We start from the raw sequence: 16,538 nt of genomic DNA, 5'->3' as shown, positions 1-16,538 counted from the left end.
CCGCCGCGCTACGCCGGAAGTGACGTCAGACGCAGAGAGCGGAAGGCGAGTCAGGGACACGGTGCGTCACGTCGCTATAGTAACGCCGCCCGTAACCACGGCGCCGCTCCTCCCGCCGTCCTCAGCGGGCGTCGCTCCTGGAAGCCTTTAACCCACCAAAGAACCAAACAGTTCTGAGAAAACTTGAGAAAAGCATAACCTGCTTTATTTTTTTTTTTTTATTTAAATAAGGAGAATTCTTTCATATGGAAAGAGCTAATACAATCACATATTTGAAAGGAGAAACAATAGGTACTGAAATGAGGAAAAAGGGCAATAAAGGGTGTGCCGCAACTGGCCTGGTGATGCTGTGATTCGAGTTCCGGTCCAAGGAAAAGTTTCCAAAAAATATTAACAGGTTGCACGTTACACAATTATCCATCGTCTGCCCTTTCAAATATCTGGTCTACATGGAAAGACAAAGAAAGGAAAGGCCAAAAAAAAAACAACAAATGTACTGTACAGGTCATGAGGTTAGCAGGAAAAAAAGTACTACACAAGTCATGAGGTTAAAAGCTCGGAGGAGTGCAATATCCCCTGGAGAAACAACGAATGCGATCCACAAAGAGCCAGAGGGGGTTCCAGCCAAGGACAAGGCCTGGAGGCACGGCAGGGGGGAGCGCCTCACTGCGGCCATGGTGCACACAAGCAGGCGCCTGCAGCTGAGGGACATCCGGTGGGCTTTGAGGGAAAGGAACAAAGAACTCCAACCCAACCAACTGCTGCTGTCCCTTTGCAGCCAGCAGCCCTTCAGCAGTGTTTGTGTCTGCTGGGCCGCCCAACTATCCCAGTGCCTGCTGTAAGGTGATCTCTATTTACAGAATATGAAGAAACTGGGCTGCTGGACATTGAAAATAACCCACATTGCAAGGATTAATCTATGCTTAGCTAAGTCAGAAGGGAAACAAAAGGTTAGCAAAATGCAACAAAACGAGATCTTAGCATGCAGTGAATACAGCAGCCTGCCAGAATATGAGACATAGCAAAAAAGCTAAGCTCATTGTTTTAATATAGATCCACAAATATACAGGAACCACGGGGCAGCACGAAGCTCTGCAACATTCTTGCGAGGAAACTCTTACGTGTGTCTGCATGAACACAAACACGTGTGGAGCTCAATGGGCTGACTACTGTGTAGCTGTCATGTGGCTGAGCCAAGAGTGAATTAGGAACGAGAACAATACCTGTTTCACTGGTGCTTCCACCTGTCATTTGAAAATACGCTGGAGCTTTGTTTTTTCCCCCCTAACCTTTATTATTTTTCATTGCAGGCTAAAAGCAGACTGAGCTGGAAAGGAAAGCAGCACCACGTGCAGCAGGTTAGGCAGTCAATCACTGTGTGCAGAACTGTTTACACATGGTGTAGACCTTCAGCTGTACAAAAAGCAGCAAAGTCAGCCTCCAAGCACTCCTGCCTCACCCACTTATGCTGAAAATTCAGATCCCACCTCTCCCTCCCACTGCACACTGCATCCTTCCAGCAGAAGGAGCCCACTGTTTAGTAGCAGAATTCCAGTCAAAATGAAAGCAACTTGCAAAGAAATAAATCATCAGGGCACTACCCTTCAGCAGTGGAGACAGTAAACCAAAAAGTATCCCCTTATAAACATAAGCATTTTAAACATTGCCATTCTCTATCTGAGAATTCAGATAGATTCAAGCTGAATTTTTTTTTCAGCAAATCAGCATCCCTGGCACTTCTGCACCTTGAGAATCAGAGACGTTCCTTCTGACTTAAGAGCACTACTTACTAACTGCAGTAACCTCGTACTAGCTTTAAACAAACAAACAAAAATATATGCCAGAGAAATAGGATATTGCACCTTAGAAATTTGGGCTCTAAAACTGCGTTCCATCACACAGAATTCCATTCAGCAGAAGGGTGTTGTGCCAACTGCAGCTGACAGTCACGCAAAGGAGAGGAATGGAATGAAGCTCACATGCATTTCTTGGCCTTTCCTACACAGAATAATTCAGACATAATATATAAATAGAGCAGTGAAACAATTACTTTTTCACCTAGACCTACAACATCAAATATGTATAAATAAATTCTAGTGTTTTATTCTGTTGGGGGAAGGATGGGAGAGGTTAAAAGAGAAAGAAGGGTGACCTTTTTCAACAGGAAGTGTTGTAGTTCTGATGGCATTTACACCAGAGGGACTGCAGTATCTTGCGTATAGCAATAACCCAATTTCTCCAACACATTTGACCATCTAAGAGTCATAAAGGTAGGAGGAAAGAGGTTAGTTCTTTGTAAAGCTTACGTAGTGTTATTAGGATAGGAAAGATGTGAGAAGAAGGGAGCCTGGGTTGAATATCTTTAGCCATTACAGTTAGGTTCTGGGCTGACATTAGTAGGGCCAGCTGGGCAGGAGGATAATAAAAAATGCAAAAGACAATTCTGTTGTTCATGATATTCCACAGAAAATAAAAGGTGCGGTGGGATGACTTCCTGGTGGAAAATCTTTGGAAAATGTTGGGAGCAGGACTAGCAGATGAGGAAGCAGGTCTGGGAGTTGTCTGAAGCCTGGGGAAATATTTGTTGCTTAATCTCAAACCCTGTACTTTAAAGGAGGATGCTAGAGAGATGCTGGCACACTCTGCTCTGAAGTTTAAAAAAAAAATCCATAAAACATGAGAAATAAAAGAGCTCTTATTTTTCTTAGAAGTACCATCCTATCCCCTTTCCCTTCACGTTCTCTGCCACAGTCAGTGGGGAAACCTATGGAAAGGGTACATTACTATGTCTAAGTTAGTTTAGGTTTCTAAGCTCTTTTTAAAGCTACTGTATAAAATTCTTATTTATACCTAGCTTAAAATTTCAAATGCATCCCTAGAAAGTTATGAAGGATATATCCCATAAAGGGGGGAAAAAAAGCACACAAACAAGAACACCTTCCAGATCCCTTCCCAAATACATTCTTTGTTCAAAATATCTTCTTTGGAACCACCAACAAATGACTTGCTGCCATCTAACAGATGCAGACAGCACAGCCAGTTAGCAAGCTATCATCTACTGTGGAAATGAAGTTTTTCTTTCCCTCACTTCGGAGTGACCAGCCTACTTTACATTTTCGAAGAGCTAAACAACACAAACCAAGTTAGCTGGAAGTAGCTGAATTTACTTATGACTACTGTCAGCTTATGGACTCCAAGAACTTTCAGGAACTTGCAAGTCCGTTCTAAAATCTACATACACACAGGCACACACACACACATACATAAACAAACAAACAAAAATAATCAAACAACCAAAAAAATAAAAACCCAACCCACTCCCACTGGGACCCTCCTTTCATTTACCATCAAATAAATATTGGTGAGAAAGTGTAAGGTTGCGACACAGTATACACACTATATGCTATTACATCAAAACTAAAGAACCATTTGCTGTTCACCTGTGGAAGGAGATCAAAAGGATGATTCCAAACTGACTCTGAATCCATGCGCTTCCAATAGAAAAAAAGAGTTCTAAGTGTGCTAAAAAGGCTGCCTTGCAGAGGAGCTCCCTTACTAATGTGTTTCTAAGCAAATATTACAAGAGGCCATGAGAGGAACAGAAAGACCTAGGGAAAAGGGAGAAGAACAAAGCTTAGGAAAGCAGCCCCAACGGATAAGCACAATATAGAACAAGTCTCAGGAGACGAGGAATTAAAGCAGCCAAAGTAGGGAGCATAAGAGAGCATCACAACTACAAAAAGTAGTCCAAACAAACCCGTTGGCTCTAGCCAACTCTTCTGACCCATGAGTGGTGAGGAGATTTCTCTTAAGATTTTACATTTTGCAAGTCCATGATTTACATTTTGCTGCATGTTTGGCAGTCACTAAAGAAATCTCAAACCTACAAAAAACAAACAAAAATCCCTAGATCCAGAGGAGCTTGCAACAGAAGTTTGGTGCGTTTTTCCTTAAAACGAAAATGCCACATTTTGTTGTGCACGAGGCACCCCAAAGCTACAATTAACATGGTGCAACTTTCAAGATTAATGCACTGATCTACTATATACTTTAGTACACATTTATTCTAATGCAAGCACTGCTTCTAGCTTAAAACAAAAATACTGAAAAATTCATGAACGCTATAAGTGTACTGTGGTTGTTTGTTTTGCTTTTACACAATCTGAAAGGCTAAATTATCTGGGGAAAATATACCCAATCCAACTCAATTTAGAAGAGTATAGATTCTCAGCATTGCACAGAACTACGTATAAAAATCAGGAGGAGTTCTGTCAGAACATAATTTTAGTTAATGGGACTTCTCTTCTGGAAGGAATGAGGAAAGCAGAAAGAAAGGGAAAAAAGTGAGAGAACATATAAAAGTTCTGCTATAAACAAGGATATAGCTTTTTTTCTCTGTAAAAACCTCAGCTGCCTTTAAAATGAAAAACCTCTAAAGTAACCCCCTCTCCTTCAGTTGCCACTCTGCTGAGACAGAAGTAGGGAAGGAGAAGGATGGGCTTTGCCAAGTGAGCTATCACAGCTACCTGTGGATGGGGCATGGGGTGGAGAAAAAAAAGGCTTAAGCCACTTAAAAGTCACATGGTTGGTTTGTTTCAAAGCAAGCAGGTCAATGTCATATCCACCGTTTCAAACTGCTTTGCTAGGAGAGGGACTTGGATGATGTCACTGTAGCCAGTCAGTGTGGGGCAGGCGTAGGTCTGGTGAGATTTTCAGGAGATCCAGTGGGGTTCAGTCTGAGCTGTAGGACCTATCAGCCAGCAGGATCAGCTGGCATCAGCTGTGCTCCTAGGCCTTGCTTTCCTCCACTTTTACTGCCTGAGGTTTGATCGCTCCTGTGCGCACTGGTTTCATCTGGCTTGTGGAGGCTGTTTCTTGCAGCTTTACTGCTCCCAGATTGGCTTTATTTTCATCCACCCGTTGCTTTGCCTTTTGACATACAGAAAAGGAAGCATTAGAAAAAGCACTGGTGACCATCATTCATGCAAGACATAAAATTTGCTCCAAAATTCAGCTGTTCTGCCACCCTTTGCTACCCTAAAACACCTTATGCAAAGGATCTCAAATACCCCCACAAAAATTCAACATAAGCACCATGTGACATGCAATCCTCTAACTTTTCCTGACCCCCCATCACCAAGCATTACTCATGGGCTCAGTACAGCATCCACCCAGTCCACTCTCTTGCTTTCCTTGCGAGGAAAATAACTTCCACATATAGCTTAACTACACTGTCACCCTCTCAAGTACAAGAACAAGGGTGATAATGCAGAAGAACAGACGCTACTGGGTTAGACTACTGACATACACTACCTGTTGCACATAGTGTCCTTGCACAGAGCCCATACTAACTGCTGGTCCAGATGGCTTCCCATTTGGGCTGGCAGAGCTAGGCCTGGAAATCGAAGAGTCGACAACATTCATGGAGTAAATTCTACAATGGAACAAGAACCTTATTCATGTGTGAAAGAAAAAAAAAAAGAGCAGAAAGCAACAGCAGACAGAGCATGAGTCTGAACCCATGAACTCCCCAGCCCAAAAGAAAACACATGGACTGCTTAGAAGAAGAAAAAGTATTGAAAGCCTCAAGAACTCCTTAGTGACCTGAAGGTTTGGAATGTCTGCATATTACTGCTTCTCATCTTGAGAAGATGAGACCACGCTGGAACTAAAACATTTACTCAATGATTCCAATTTTCTACCTAAACGAGAAACACACTAAAACACAATTCCAATTTGCCTTTATGATGCTGAAAACATATAACATAAACACAATTCCCACAAGCACCAATGACCACATCAGAGACACACTGGTCCCTAACCAAGAACAAAAGCCATTAACATTTTGATGCAAGTATTTGGACTATACTAAGTATATTTTACACATGAAAACCCAAGTGGATCTTATACATTATCCCCGTATATGTACCATGTCATGCAAATGGGGAGCGCTACTACTTCATTCTGACTACAGAGGCCAAATTCTGTAAGTATTTACCTGTATGCGTGTGGTGACGGTACAGACCCTCCAGAGGACATATTCTGTTTACCATCAGAAAAATGAAAGCCTTTCATTTCCATTTGGGAGGACTACATAGGAAAACGTGCAACAGCATGTATCATTTCTGCTTTCAGAGAAAGTTCGTTACTTTATATGAACACTTAAACTAAACTTCTGCCCTTCTACCCATGTGCCCATTAAAAAAAGAAACATTTTTCAGATAAAGAAAACTAGAGTTTAAGTGAAAAGATCTGCTTGTATTAAACTAACAAGCCAGGAGCACAAGCAAATACTAAACCTGGAAGTTAACTGCTGTACTCTCTCAACCCTAGAATAGACAAACTTATGATACAAATCCATCAAACCAGACATGACATTAATATACCTACTCAAATGGACAAGCTTCACAACAGTGTGAAATATCTGGGCAGTATTCCAACTGTGTCTGGAGTTCACCACCCCTCAAGCACTCTGGGGAAACCTGTGTAAACACGTAATAAAACTGGAGACTCCAAACTGGATCAAGGCAGGACATGGCTCCCCGGAAACAGAATGTTGACCAGCAGTAAAACTTGAAAGACTGCCGGCCTGCGCTTTGGAGATGAGAAGGGCTCCTTCATTTTAGCACCAGTAATTGCCTTTGATATTTAAGGATCCCCAGCAAGCTAGTCTCTCCATTAACAAGCAAGATCAAGGAGGAAAACTTCAGTTAATCCTCACCTCCCTGCTGGCAGCAAGAACTGAAGGCTGTGATCCAGGAGGAAGAATTCTTCGGGGAGCTCCTACAGACAGGTTTTGCCCTTGAGGAAGCTGGATGGACTGTGGCAGAATCAGGGGCTGCTGGCCAGAGCCATAGCGAGGCAGCGGAAGCTGGGAGCCAGGCACAGGCATCGTTAGCTGTGTGAGAAGGACATGTAGTTACTTAAAGGCAGGAGCAGTGTTTACTGTGTTGGGCTGAGATGCTCTCTCCTAACATCCTGAAAACACAGTATTGCTACAAAGAATCTGAAAAGTAGTGCAGTCTTGCAAAAGGTAAATGTAAATTAATGTATCAGAGGAAATTTCACACTGGAAATCATGTGCTCGTAGCACGGCCAACACCCTGCCAGCTGGGTTTTTAACACAGCATCAGTTTAACATAACAGCACTTTCCTCCTTACATAGAACCATCATCCAGTTTTTCAATCTTCCTCCTCATCTCTACATGTGTGATTTTTCTCTTGATCTAACAGCAGTGTCAGACAGCTCTGACAGTATCAGACACTCTGTTTTCAGCTTTAATACCCAAGCCAGGAAGTCTGCTCTACTTTCACACCAAAGCATTTCCAGAGAAAGCAATGGTTATCTATCTTCTACGATGAATTTCAAATTGATTATAGTAATAATTAAAGAGTACTTACAAGAAGCAGCTCATGACTCAACAACCTCCTGTTTGTTCTGATTTATCTGGCAGTACTCACAACTGCTGAATTTGGGAGGTACCATGACATCACTTTGGGATAAAAATAATAAAAATCTAAGGCTGAATTTACCCTGTTGGCTCTTGGAAGTAGTACTTTTAGGACAACTACCACATCAGAGCCCTCTACTTGGGAAGTACTGCACGGTTTGATTCTGCACAAAATGTCTGCCTGGAGGGTGAGGACATCTCTCAATGTAAAAGGTCATCGCAGTAGGGACGTACAAGTAATTAGTAAGAATCTCATTAAATAAGGTGCTACATTTTTGAAGCAACAGATCATGGAAAAATCTTTTACCTCTTTAAAATGAACTTAGCTCACACAAACAATTTCACACAACTATCAGTTTCAACCCAGTCACAGAAACAAGTGATGCTCCACACAAGAGTGCCTTGCAAGCCCTGCTCCTAACCTGTGTAAGCTGAGAGTCCATCATCTGGGAGGCTCCCATACCAGCTGCTTGGTTTATCTGGCCTTCATAAACCAGCGTCTGGCTTCCATTCAAGGGCTGATAGGGAGATCCAGACTGGGTTTTCACCACCTCCAAGGGCTGCATGCCTGGGAAGGCGGAATATGGAGGCTTTAGAGCAGTGCCTCCTGTCAGGACCATGGTGCTGGGCTGAGATAGACTGGGGTGCATATACACCTGAGACCTGGAGAAGAAAAAAGTGCTTAAGTTGTTACATAGAAAACCTTTGGAGACTACACACACGCCTTATCAAAAGGCTTCCAATTAGCAAACAGTTCTCAGCAATTCTGTCCTTGTGTTGCAAGAGTCTTCAACAAAATGACAGTGTGTCCCATTCAAAGTTCATACTAATATTCTGCACAATATTCTCTGAATTAGTAGTAAAGGAAGGACTCAATTTACCAGAAGTCTGTAGCAGTTTTGCAAAGCAGAAATCTCGAATTAAAGATTCAACCAGCTCTAGTGCTAGCAAATTTAATTTTTATTTTAAACTTCATGTCCAGATTTTTGAGGCCTGCAAGAACCATCCTGATCACTTGCCCTCATTTAATGCAAATAACCATGAATCTGCCATGAAACTATGAATCCCATAGCCAGCCCAACTCTGAAGTGGATGTCTCATTCCTTCAATTCAAGTAAGCAGTTCTTATGGCCAAATGCTCTTGCTGCTACACTTACATTTGATTTTTAAGTTGAATCTTACTATTTTGTCCAACAAAGAGCAAGCATGCATTCTGTTGTCTTGTAGATTATATCTAATGACCACACTATTTGATTTCCCCATGCAGCTACTCAGCTCTGATCAAACCAACTCTTTAGCCTTCTCCCCAGAAAGAAGCCAAATCCAGTAAACTGTTGGCTCTGAATTTCTCATTGAGAAATTTGCTTTTCACCCCACAAATCTCCTCCTTCTGCATACTTCCCAAGATACATCATATCTTCTAAGAATGCAGGAACTGCAACTGAGTTTTTCAAGGACAGATTTTGCCACTGTTGTAGAAGCACACTATACAAAGCTTCATGTACCCTAATTTGCTTGCTCTCCACCCCAAAGCTATCCAGCATTGTTATCAAAGGAAAGAAACGGGACGTCAGAGAGGGAAGAGGAGATGAGTACAGAATATCTATCAATCAGCTTCACCAACAGCAACAAAAGGTTAAGGCCACCAGGAAATGAAAGACTGCAAAGTACTTACCTGAAGGGCTGTATGGAGCTGTACATCTCCTGGGACTGAGAAACAGGCAGACCACCTCTCAGGCCAAGCTGAGCTTGGGCCTGCAAGGATGTGTGGAGGGAAATGGGAATCTGCTGAGCAGCAGCCGCCTATGGAAGACATTGACATGAGTGAGAGGTACAAAAGCAACCAAAAGCTCTCCCAAGCTATTATAAAGCCAGCAGTTCCCTCAACAACTTAATGTGCCGTGACAATGACCTACACTGTAGCTTTGCACAGCCCCTCCTACAAAAGAGGAATACACTGGCATGGAAAGAGCCTGCATAGGCACCTGAGAGAGAAGAGTGTTTCAAGAGGCATCTGATGGGTCCATTAGGGGACCAACGTGCTCCACACACAGAGTAGGCCCTTTATCAACACTAATAATCCAAGTTTGCATTTACCTGCACTCCTATCCTAAGAAGGCTGGCTCTCCTCAACTCTATCAACACCTTATTTACTCAGTCTAATGAAATCTCCCATCAGTACTGACTGACTCTAGAATGTACTGCAAGTCACAGACATCCTGAGTTGGAAAGGACCCACAAAGATCACTAAGTCCAACTCCTGGCTCCACACAGGACTACCTAAAAAATAAACAACATGTCCAAGCATGTTGTCCAAATGCTTTTTGAACTCTGTGCTGTGACCATTCCCCTGGAGAGCCTGTTCAAGTGCCCAGGCACCCTTCTAGTGAAGGATCTTTTCCTAATACCCAATCTGAACTTCCCTGATGCCTGAGTTATGTCATTCTGTTCTGCTACTGGTCACTTCACCTCATGCAGATTTCTCACCATACGCTTCACTGAAACCCAGTCTTTTTAAAATAAAAAATCTTTCCCTTTAATCTCACTAACATCTAACACCCTACTGGGAAGCAGCATTCAAGGAACTTTAATATCTAAGCTCCCTTGGACTGTCAGAGAGATAAACATCGTTTCTTACACATCACCCTGAAGACTTCTTGAAAAACCATTAGCCAGTTACATGTCTCCCTTACTTGTTGGTAGCTTTGCTGCTGAGGTATCGTCTGAGGAACCAGACGGGGCTGACTTGCAAATACGTGGCCATCCAGATACAGGGGGGGAATATGGTTACCTAAATATCAGAGAAGAAAAGCTGTAATTCAAGGTACAGGCGCAGCACCCTATAGAGACCTGCCAGTCCATCAAGACTAACAGCTCAGGAACTGGCAATTTGTGCTCCAAATTCTTCCTATATGCCAGAAACCTGCTCTGCAATCACCTCACCTTTGCAGCTAGGAGGGATAGAAAGGGCAAACATAATATTTGAGACCTTTACATAAGCAATCTAAAAAGCCATTTTTACCCAGAGTGGCACCAAGAGGAACGCAGTACACCATTCTTGTGCCTGCATATCTGAACATGGGATATTCAAGCAAAACAAGGGAAGAATTTGCCAGAGTGGGAGTGGGGGAAATAAATTACCTAACTTGGAAATAATGTGTTTTCTAAACAAATTAGCTGCATTGGCTGACTGATGATTCCATTCTTGAATTGAGAAATGAGAAGGACACTCACTGCATGCCAGAGAGGTCCTTTGGGACCCAGGAATCAGACTCCAGGTACATTTCCTTTTTTCCATTCCAGGCACTCTCTTGCTAACTATACACATCACTGAACTTGACTGTGTTTTAAGTTTTCCCTCCATAATTCAAGGATAGCAACACCTTCTCACCTACCAGAGTTATGCAAACTTTTGAACATATTTTTTTGTTACGTACAAGGAGCAGAATGTGCTCAGAACGTGTGATATACACAAAAGTTACAAACAGCAAAATGAGTAGAATGGTTGATGCTGATACTGGGATTGTTGAATTTCTCGGCCACAGGTTTTTTCCTTCCCTTCTATTTGACTGAGTACACAGTGAAGGGTAAGCAAGATCTACTGACACATTACAAAGAAGAGCCCCTACTCAGTTACAGGTAAGTCCAAAAGGAAAGTCAGCCTTGTATTAAAATTATACTGGTAACACTCAAGAAATAGTCCCTCTTTCCTGAATTCTCCTTACAGATCTGTTCAATGCCAACCAGTCTTTTAATTTACATGGATGCTCTTCTCCACTAGAATCCATAGTGGATTCAGATATCAACCAGACAATGCAAATACTTCTGCCACAGTTTGCAGATACCTGGAATAGATGCAGAAGGTGCTACGGACGCCACAGGCATAGGAGGCATAGAAACTCCGCCAAAAGAGCTGTAGCTGACACCGTTGGAAGCTCCAACACTGGAAGGAGGCTGGATGCCTGAGCCTGCACCTCCTGGAGAGTTCTGTTCTGGTAAACTAGGAGAGTTTTCCCAAGCCTTACGAGCAGACTCCATCTATGGAAATGAAGGGCGATAACTGCAGACAATTCAAACGTGGAGGATAATACTGAGGTCTAGAGCTGCTCATCTGTAAACTATTAGTTCAATCTAAATCCATTCTAGTCAGAGTAGAAAGCTAACAGATCTCAGATCAAGGGGCTTCATATCCATTCCCAGTGGGAAAGTATCCCTCACAACCACTCATCCCTCTGGGTATATGATAAGTCGTTCTGGGGGTGGCAAGGTGGGGTGTTTCTTTTGTTGGCTTTTTCGTTGTTGTTGTTTTTAAAAATCAGTTGTATAAGATCACTGATGAGTCACCTTACCCAGTTATTGAGACAGTCACTAATCAGAAAGCTCTGTTGCACATTTATTTTATTTTTACAATTAATGAGGAATTCAGCATCCAGGACTGTTGGAACTCATCCCTCTTCATTCATAATAAACAGCAAATATACTTAACTTTTACAGAAATAATTTAAGATTTAGCAGTGTCTAAAAGAACAGGGAGAAAGACCACTCCATCCTCATTACTCTGGTCAAGCAGACAAAGTACCCACTTGAGGACAAGCACATATGCCAGCTTACTTACCTTAAGAGTAAGCTCTGCAGTGGGGAAGGACATTGGGTTCAGGCCAATGCACCTCTGAAGGTGGTGATCTCTTCGCAGAATGGGAATGGACTGCGTTAACCCTGCCTGAGGGGAGATTGGTGAATGGTGAATATTCAAGGAGAAATTCAAGAGGTACTACAGCCTCAGCTGGCAGCTACAGTAACTACACCTCAAAGGATTCAAGCCTCAGGAGTAGAAGTTAAGTACTGCGTGGAACGATTATCCACTTCGCTAATGGAATAAACGAAGTTTTGATGGTGTGCAACCACACCCTTTACACAGAGTTACATCAATGTCCATTTAAACATCAACTAGACTCAGCAACATAAATCTGCAGAAGACACGTATTTGGGATCTTACCTGAATTTCACACAATACTTTTTTCTGAAAGAGCATTTCTCAAAAGAAAGACCCCTTAAGACAAATCTCAAAAATTCTGACCGCCTACAAACTTGAACGTATTTCAAAAGCAGCCTTGAGAGCTTCTCACACTGCTGTCCACATCTGAGTTACAAGCTGGGCTTTTGGTGTGCTCACTCCTGCACATATAACAAAATACATGGCTGGAACAAGCTAGGAAACTTCTTGAAGGGCCTGGCTTAACAAGGTAACAGTTCTGTGTTGTGCTGTGGCAGATGAGATCTTCTAAGGAAGCTGCCAGTCCAGACCCAAAAACACCAGTACGCCCATCACATCCATTACCAGCACTCCTCTGTGTCACAGGGGAAGGACACTGGTCATCTCAGAGATCTGTAAAATCTCTTGGCTTTGCACAGGTTACTGAATGATAACAGACCTGCTCTGTGTCACTCCTGAGCCAGTGTTGCTCATTTTACCAAGGTACCTCGAGGGCAACAGATTTCCATTACGGATCTTTGTCACGTGAGATGCCTGAGCATTAAATGTGAAGTCAATTGCAAAGAAACATGCTTTCTCTGTTTGGTAGCATCTGAGATTTAACCAAGGAGAGGGTAAGATCAATCAAAACAAAAACAAAAAAGAGACACTTACATTACTGGCCAAGGCATCCTGCAATTTGGTGACGGGATTAGCTGCTGTGCCAGAAGCAGAACCAGGTGGCAAGCTGAAGTCAGAGTCCTGAAGAAGTGGAACATACAACATTCAAATCGAGACCCAAGGGCCACCAGTTTGCTTCTCATGGTTAATGACTTTAGCCTGAATCATGACACTAGAAACTAAAGACTGTCCTTCAGTAAGCCTCGCTGGAAGACAACATGGAGATGCTTCTCAGCACTCAGCAGCAGGCAATCCCCAGAGGCACAAAGGCTTAGAAGGCCACTACTTTGTCTATCACATCTATCACCACCCCAACAGGTCCCTAGGACACTACTTATAAAAGGATACTATGCATTTGGCTGACACATCTTGAGTACCTGGTCTGTGTCAATGCAATCTAAAGCAAATCCACAGTGTATACGCTGGAAGCTTCCTCTAAACAATCCTACTGCCTCAAACCACCTTTCACATCTCAACAGGCTCACCACCAAGAAGATAAAATTAAATTCAATCCTCACTTTAGGATTTACTCCAAATTCAATGGGTGGCACAGGAAGTACAGAATCCACGTGAATTTCCACCCCATTAACAGGGGGAATATTCCCTTCCAGCCGTTCCGTTCCCTCCGAACCCTTTCTGTTTTTCAGGGAGCGTTCGTTGCCGATTGGTCCAGGCTTGTGTTCCTTGTTCTGTCCTGAGCCTTGATCTGAATCCTTAACAGGAAAGCAGAGAGGCTGAGACAAAAAGACCAAATAACCCCATCTCAAGCCTTAAAAGTGCTATTAAGAACAAAAGAACCACTTCACAAGTTCTCTCACTATGCGCTCTGGCTTGGCTGCAAATCCAGATTACCTTTTTATCAGATTGCTTCTGCACTTGCTCCTTCTGGCAGTCAGGCTTTGGGTCCACCAGGCCAGCCCCATTCATCTCCTCTGGTTTGAGGGTGCCATATGGAGAACTGCGCTGAGAGGAGGTCGCGGAGGATTCCCGAGACTCCGCACTCAAGTCAATGCCACTATCCCCCTGGCTGCCTTTAAAACCCTGCTATGCAAAGCACGAAATGCGTTAAAGCCCCGGACTTTGACCCAAATCCACAAAGGAGGAAAAATATCCCAGAAAACAGCAAGACCATGTCCCCTTTTGAAATCACACTCTTGGTTAACTACAGAGGAGTTGGTCTTGACCTGCAGCATTCCCTTGGCTACTGCTTTACTGCTACACAACCCTGAGACAGGCTAACCGAGGCATTAACCCCACTGTGGCTCCAGAATAAGGTGGAAGTAGCACACACGGCAAGTAGGCAAAGACTGCCAAACTCATGTTTCTTGTGAACCAAACCAGTCTTGAACTCTGGCCTCCACAGGTGAAACATTCTCAAACTTCCTCTGCCATCCCTGCATTAAGGCTACAGCTACACACTGCTCACAGGAATGAGGCATAAAAAAACATTATCTACAGTATTTCACCTCCTGGACAACAGAGATTGCTTCCAGTTAGAAGCACAACCCTGAAATACACCTACCAGACAGTTACTGCAGACTTACACCCACATCTAACTCTAAGCAACACTTGGCCCTCTAGGTTAGAGCAGCATGAAGCTCAAATCAGAATTGCACAGAGTTTAGAATTGCACAAGCAGAGCTGACAGTCACTAAGCACAGATGGAGCAATGAGAAGCATAAGCCATCTATGTTAAAATTTTACACACAGAATACCTGAATGGCATGAGTTGCCACTTACCTCAGTGGAACTAGATTCAGTACCATTGAAGGTATTTACAGGCTTGCTCCAGGAATCACTTCCAGGAGACTGAACTGAAAGAGCTGGAAGAAAACACAGGGGTAGAGTTCAGTTGCTTTAAACAGAACTGTGAGCACATCGTGTGCACTGTGCATGTTGCAAAAGTAACATTTCATTTCTAGATTTAAGAAAGGATATTTTCACTACCTCAAAAAGTTATTGCTCCCCTGTCAGCTGAGATGGACAGAGAAGATATGCTGTAGAGAGTTGAGGATAGACAACAGAGGAAAGAAATTCTTCAGGAATGTGAGAGCAATAGGAAAGAGAAAGGGTAACAATGCAGGCACTAGCTATTAAGTGCTAAAGGATAAGAGGAAAGGAAAATAAGAAGGTGGCTGAAGAGATCAAGGCCACCAAGCCTAGAAAATGCTAGGACCTTAATCTTACAAAAAGACCCAGAAAACAGACTGGGAGACTGACATAGCCAACAAGAAGAGATGGATAGCTTAACAGTACAGTTCTGAACAGAGAAGAACAGGGAGGTGATTGCTGCCCTGTACTCAAGTCCTGGTGAGGTTGCACCTCAAGTACTGCGTTCAGTTTTCAGCCCCTCACTACAAGACAGACATCAAGGCCCTGGAGCACCACCACAGAAGGGGAACAAAGCCAGTGAATGGTCTGGAGCACAAGCCTTACAAGGAGCAGCAGCTGAGGAAACTGGGATTGTTTAGTTTGCAGGAGTCTCAGGGGAGACCTTAGAGCTTTCTACAACTACCTGAAAGGCGGTTGTGGTGCGGCAGGGGTCAACCTCTGCTCCCATGTAAATAGCAATACAGGAATGGTCTCAAGTTGCACCAGGGGAGGTTCAGGTTGGATATGAGGAAAAATTTATTCTCAGGAAGAATGGTCAGGCGTGCTGGAATGGGCTGCCTAGTGAGGTGGTAGAATCACCATCCCTGGAGGTGTACAGCAAATGTTTACATGTTGTACTACCAGATATTGTTTATTGGGTAAATATTGGTGGTAGGTGGATGGTTGGATGAGATGATCTTGGAGGTATCACCTTGGTGATTCTATGATTCACTCTGAAAGTCTGCTAGCACCCATTCCATTTACATCATCAGAAAAAAGAAAGTCTCCTCTTAAACATGTACACCCTGCTTGTGTTAAATACTCCAAATCAAACACTCCCAAACTTACCTGGGCTGTTGCTCTCCCAGATTTCTGTGCCCAGGCTGTTTCCAGACACAGTTACATCACTTTGCTCCAAGCACAAGCTGTTCTGCTTCTTAGCAAATCGAGGAGGAATGCGAGATTGAAGAACACGGGCCTTAGCTGGTGCCTGAGATAGAAAAAGCACAGGCTGTTGGACCTGTCACTGATCTGGATTAATAGAGCCTCTGTTCCTGGCAGATTTAATCCCAGACTTCAAAGTGCCAATGCCACACAGAATCACAGAGTTGTAGGAGTTGGGATGGACCTCTAGAGATCACTGAATCCAACCATGAGTCACTAACTCATGTAACAGAATTGTGTTTCACAAGTGGAAAAGATGCTAGGACTTATTTTTCCCCCAGTGGAAGAGAGTGCTGCAGCTCAAGGCAAAGTAGAATTGTCAGTACGTCAGACTTGCTTTGCTTAATTCCTTTTTTTCACTCCACGAAACTAGATCAGAAGCTAGAGCCCAACACAGT

The 16,538-nt window shown here is 43.2% G+C and overlaps 1 protein-coding gene across 18 annotated transcripts in view; it reads right to left on the bottom strand.

The window, feature by feature from the left end:
• Positions 1–183: 183 nt before the first annotated feature.
• The window catches only part of PRRC2B (proline rich coiled-coil 2B), a 55,486-nt gene continuing 39,131 nt past the window's right edge, over positions 184–16,538 (bottom strand). For 11 of the 18 annotated variants that reach the window (XM_046901867.1, XM_025141506.3, XM_025141507.3 and 8 more), the window contains 14 exons: positions 16,045–16,186; positions 14,845–14,927; positions 13,957–14,148; positions 13,623–13,817; positions 13,099–13,185; positions 12,067–12,171; positions 11,297–11,489; positions 10,145–10,242; positions 9,127–9,254; positions 7,874–8,114; positions 6,722–6,898; positions 5,999–6,090; positions 5,314–5,434; positions 184–4,929 (listed from right to left, as the gene is read on the bottom strand). In XM_046901867.1, coding sequence (XP_046757823.1) covers positions 4,789–4,929; positions 5,314–5,434; positions 5,999–6,090; positions 6,722–6,898; positions 7,874–8,114; positions 9,127–9,254; positions 10,145–10,242; positions 11,297–11,489; positions 12,067–12,171; positions 13,099–13,185; positions 13,623–13,817; positions 13,957–14,148; positions 14,845–14,927; positions 16,045–16,186 — 1,995 coding nt within the window. In that variant the 3' untranslated portion in view covers positions 184–4,788. Of the gene's footprint in view, positions 4,930–5,313; positions 5,435–5,998; positions 6,091–6,390; positions 6,483–6,721; positions 6,899–7,873; positions 8,115–9,126; positions 9,255–10,144; positions 10,243–11,296; positions 11,490–12,066; positions 12,172–13,098; positions 13,186–13,622; positions 13,818–13,956; positions 14,149–14,844; positions 14,928–16,044; positions 16,187–16,538 lie in introns of those variants that run through there. The other 7 variants (XM_025141510.3, XM_025141508.3, XM_025141511.3 and 4 more) reach the window with 7 other exon arrangements.

The sequence above is a fragment of the Gallus gallus genome, chromosome 17, assembly GCF_016699485.2.
Source record: "Gallus gallus isolate bGalGal1 chromosome 17, bGalGal1.mat.broiler.GRCg7b, whole genome shotgun sequence".
Taxonomy (NCBI): Eukaryota; Metazoa; Chordata; class Aves; order Galliformes; family Phasianidae; genus Gallus; species Gallus gallus.
The sequence above is the reverse complement of the archived record's forward strand: the minus strand, read 5'-3'. Positions and strand labels throughout refer to the sequence as shown.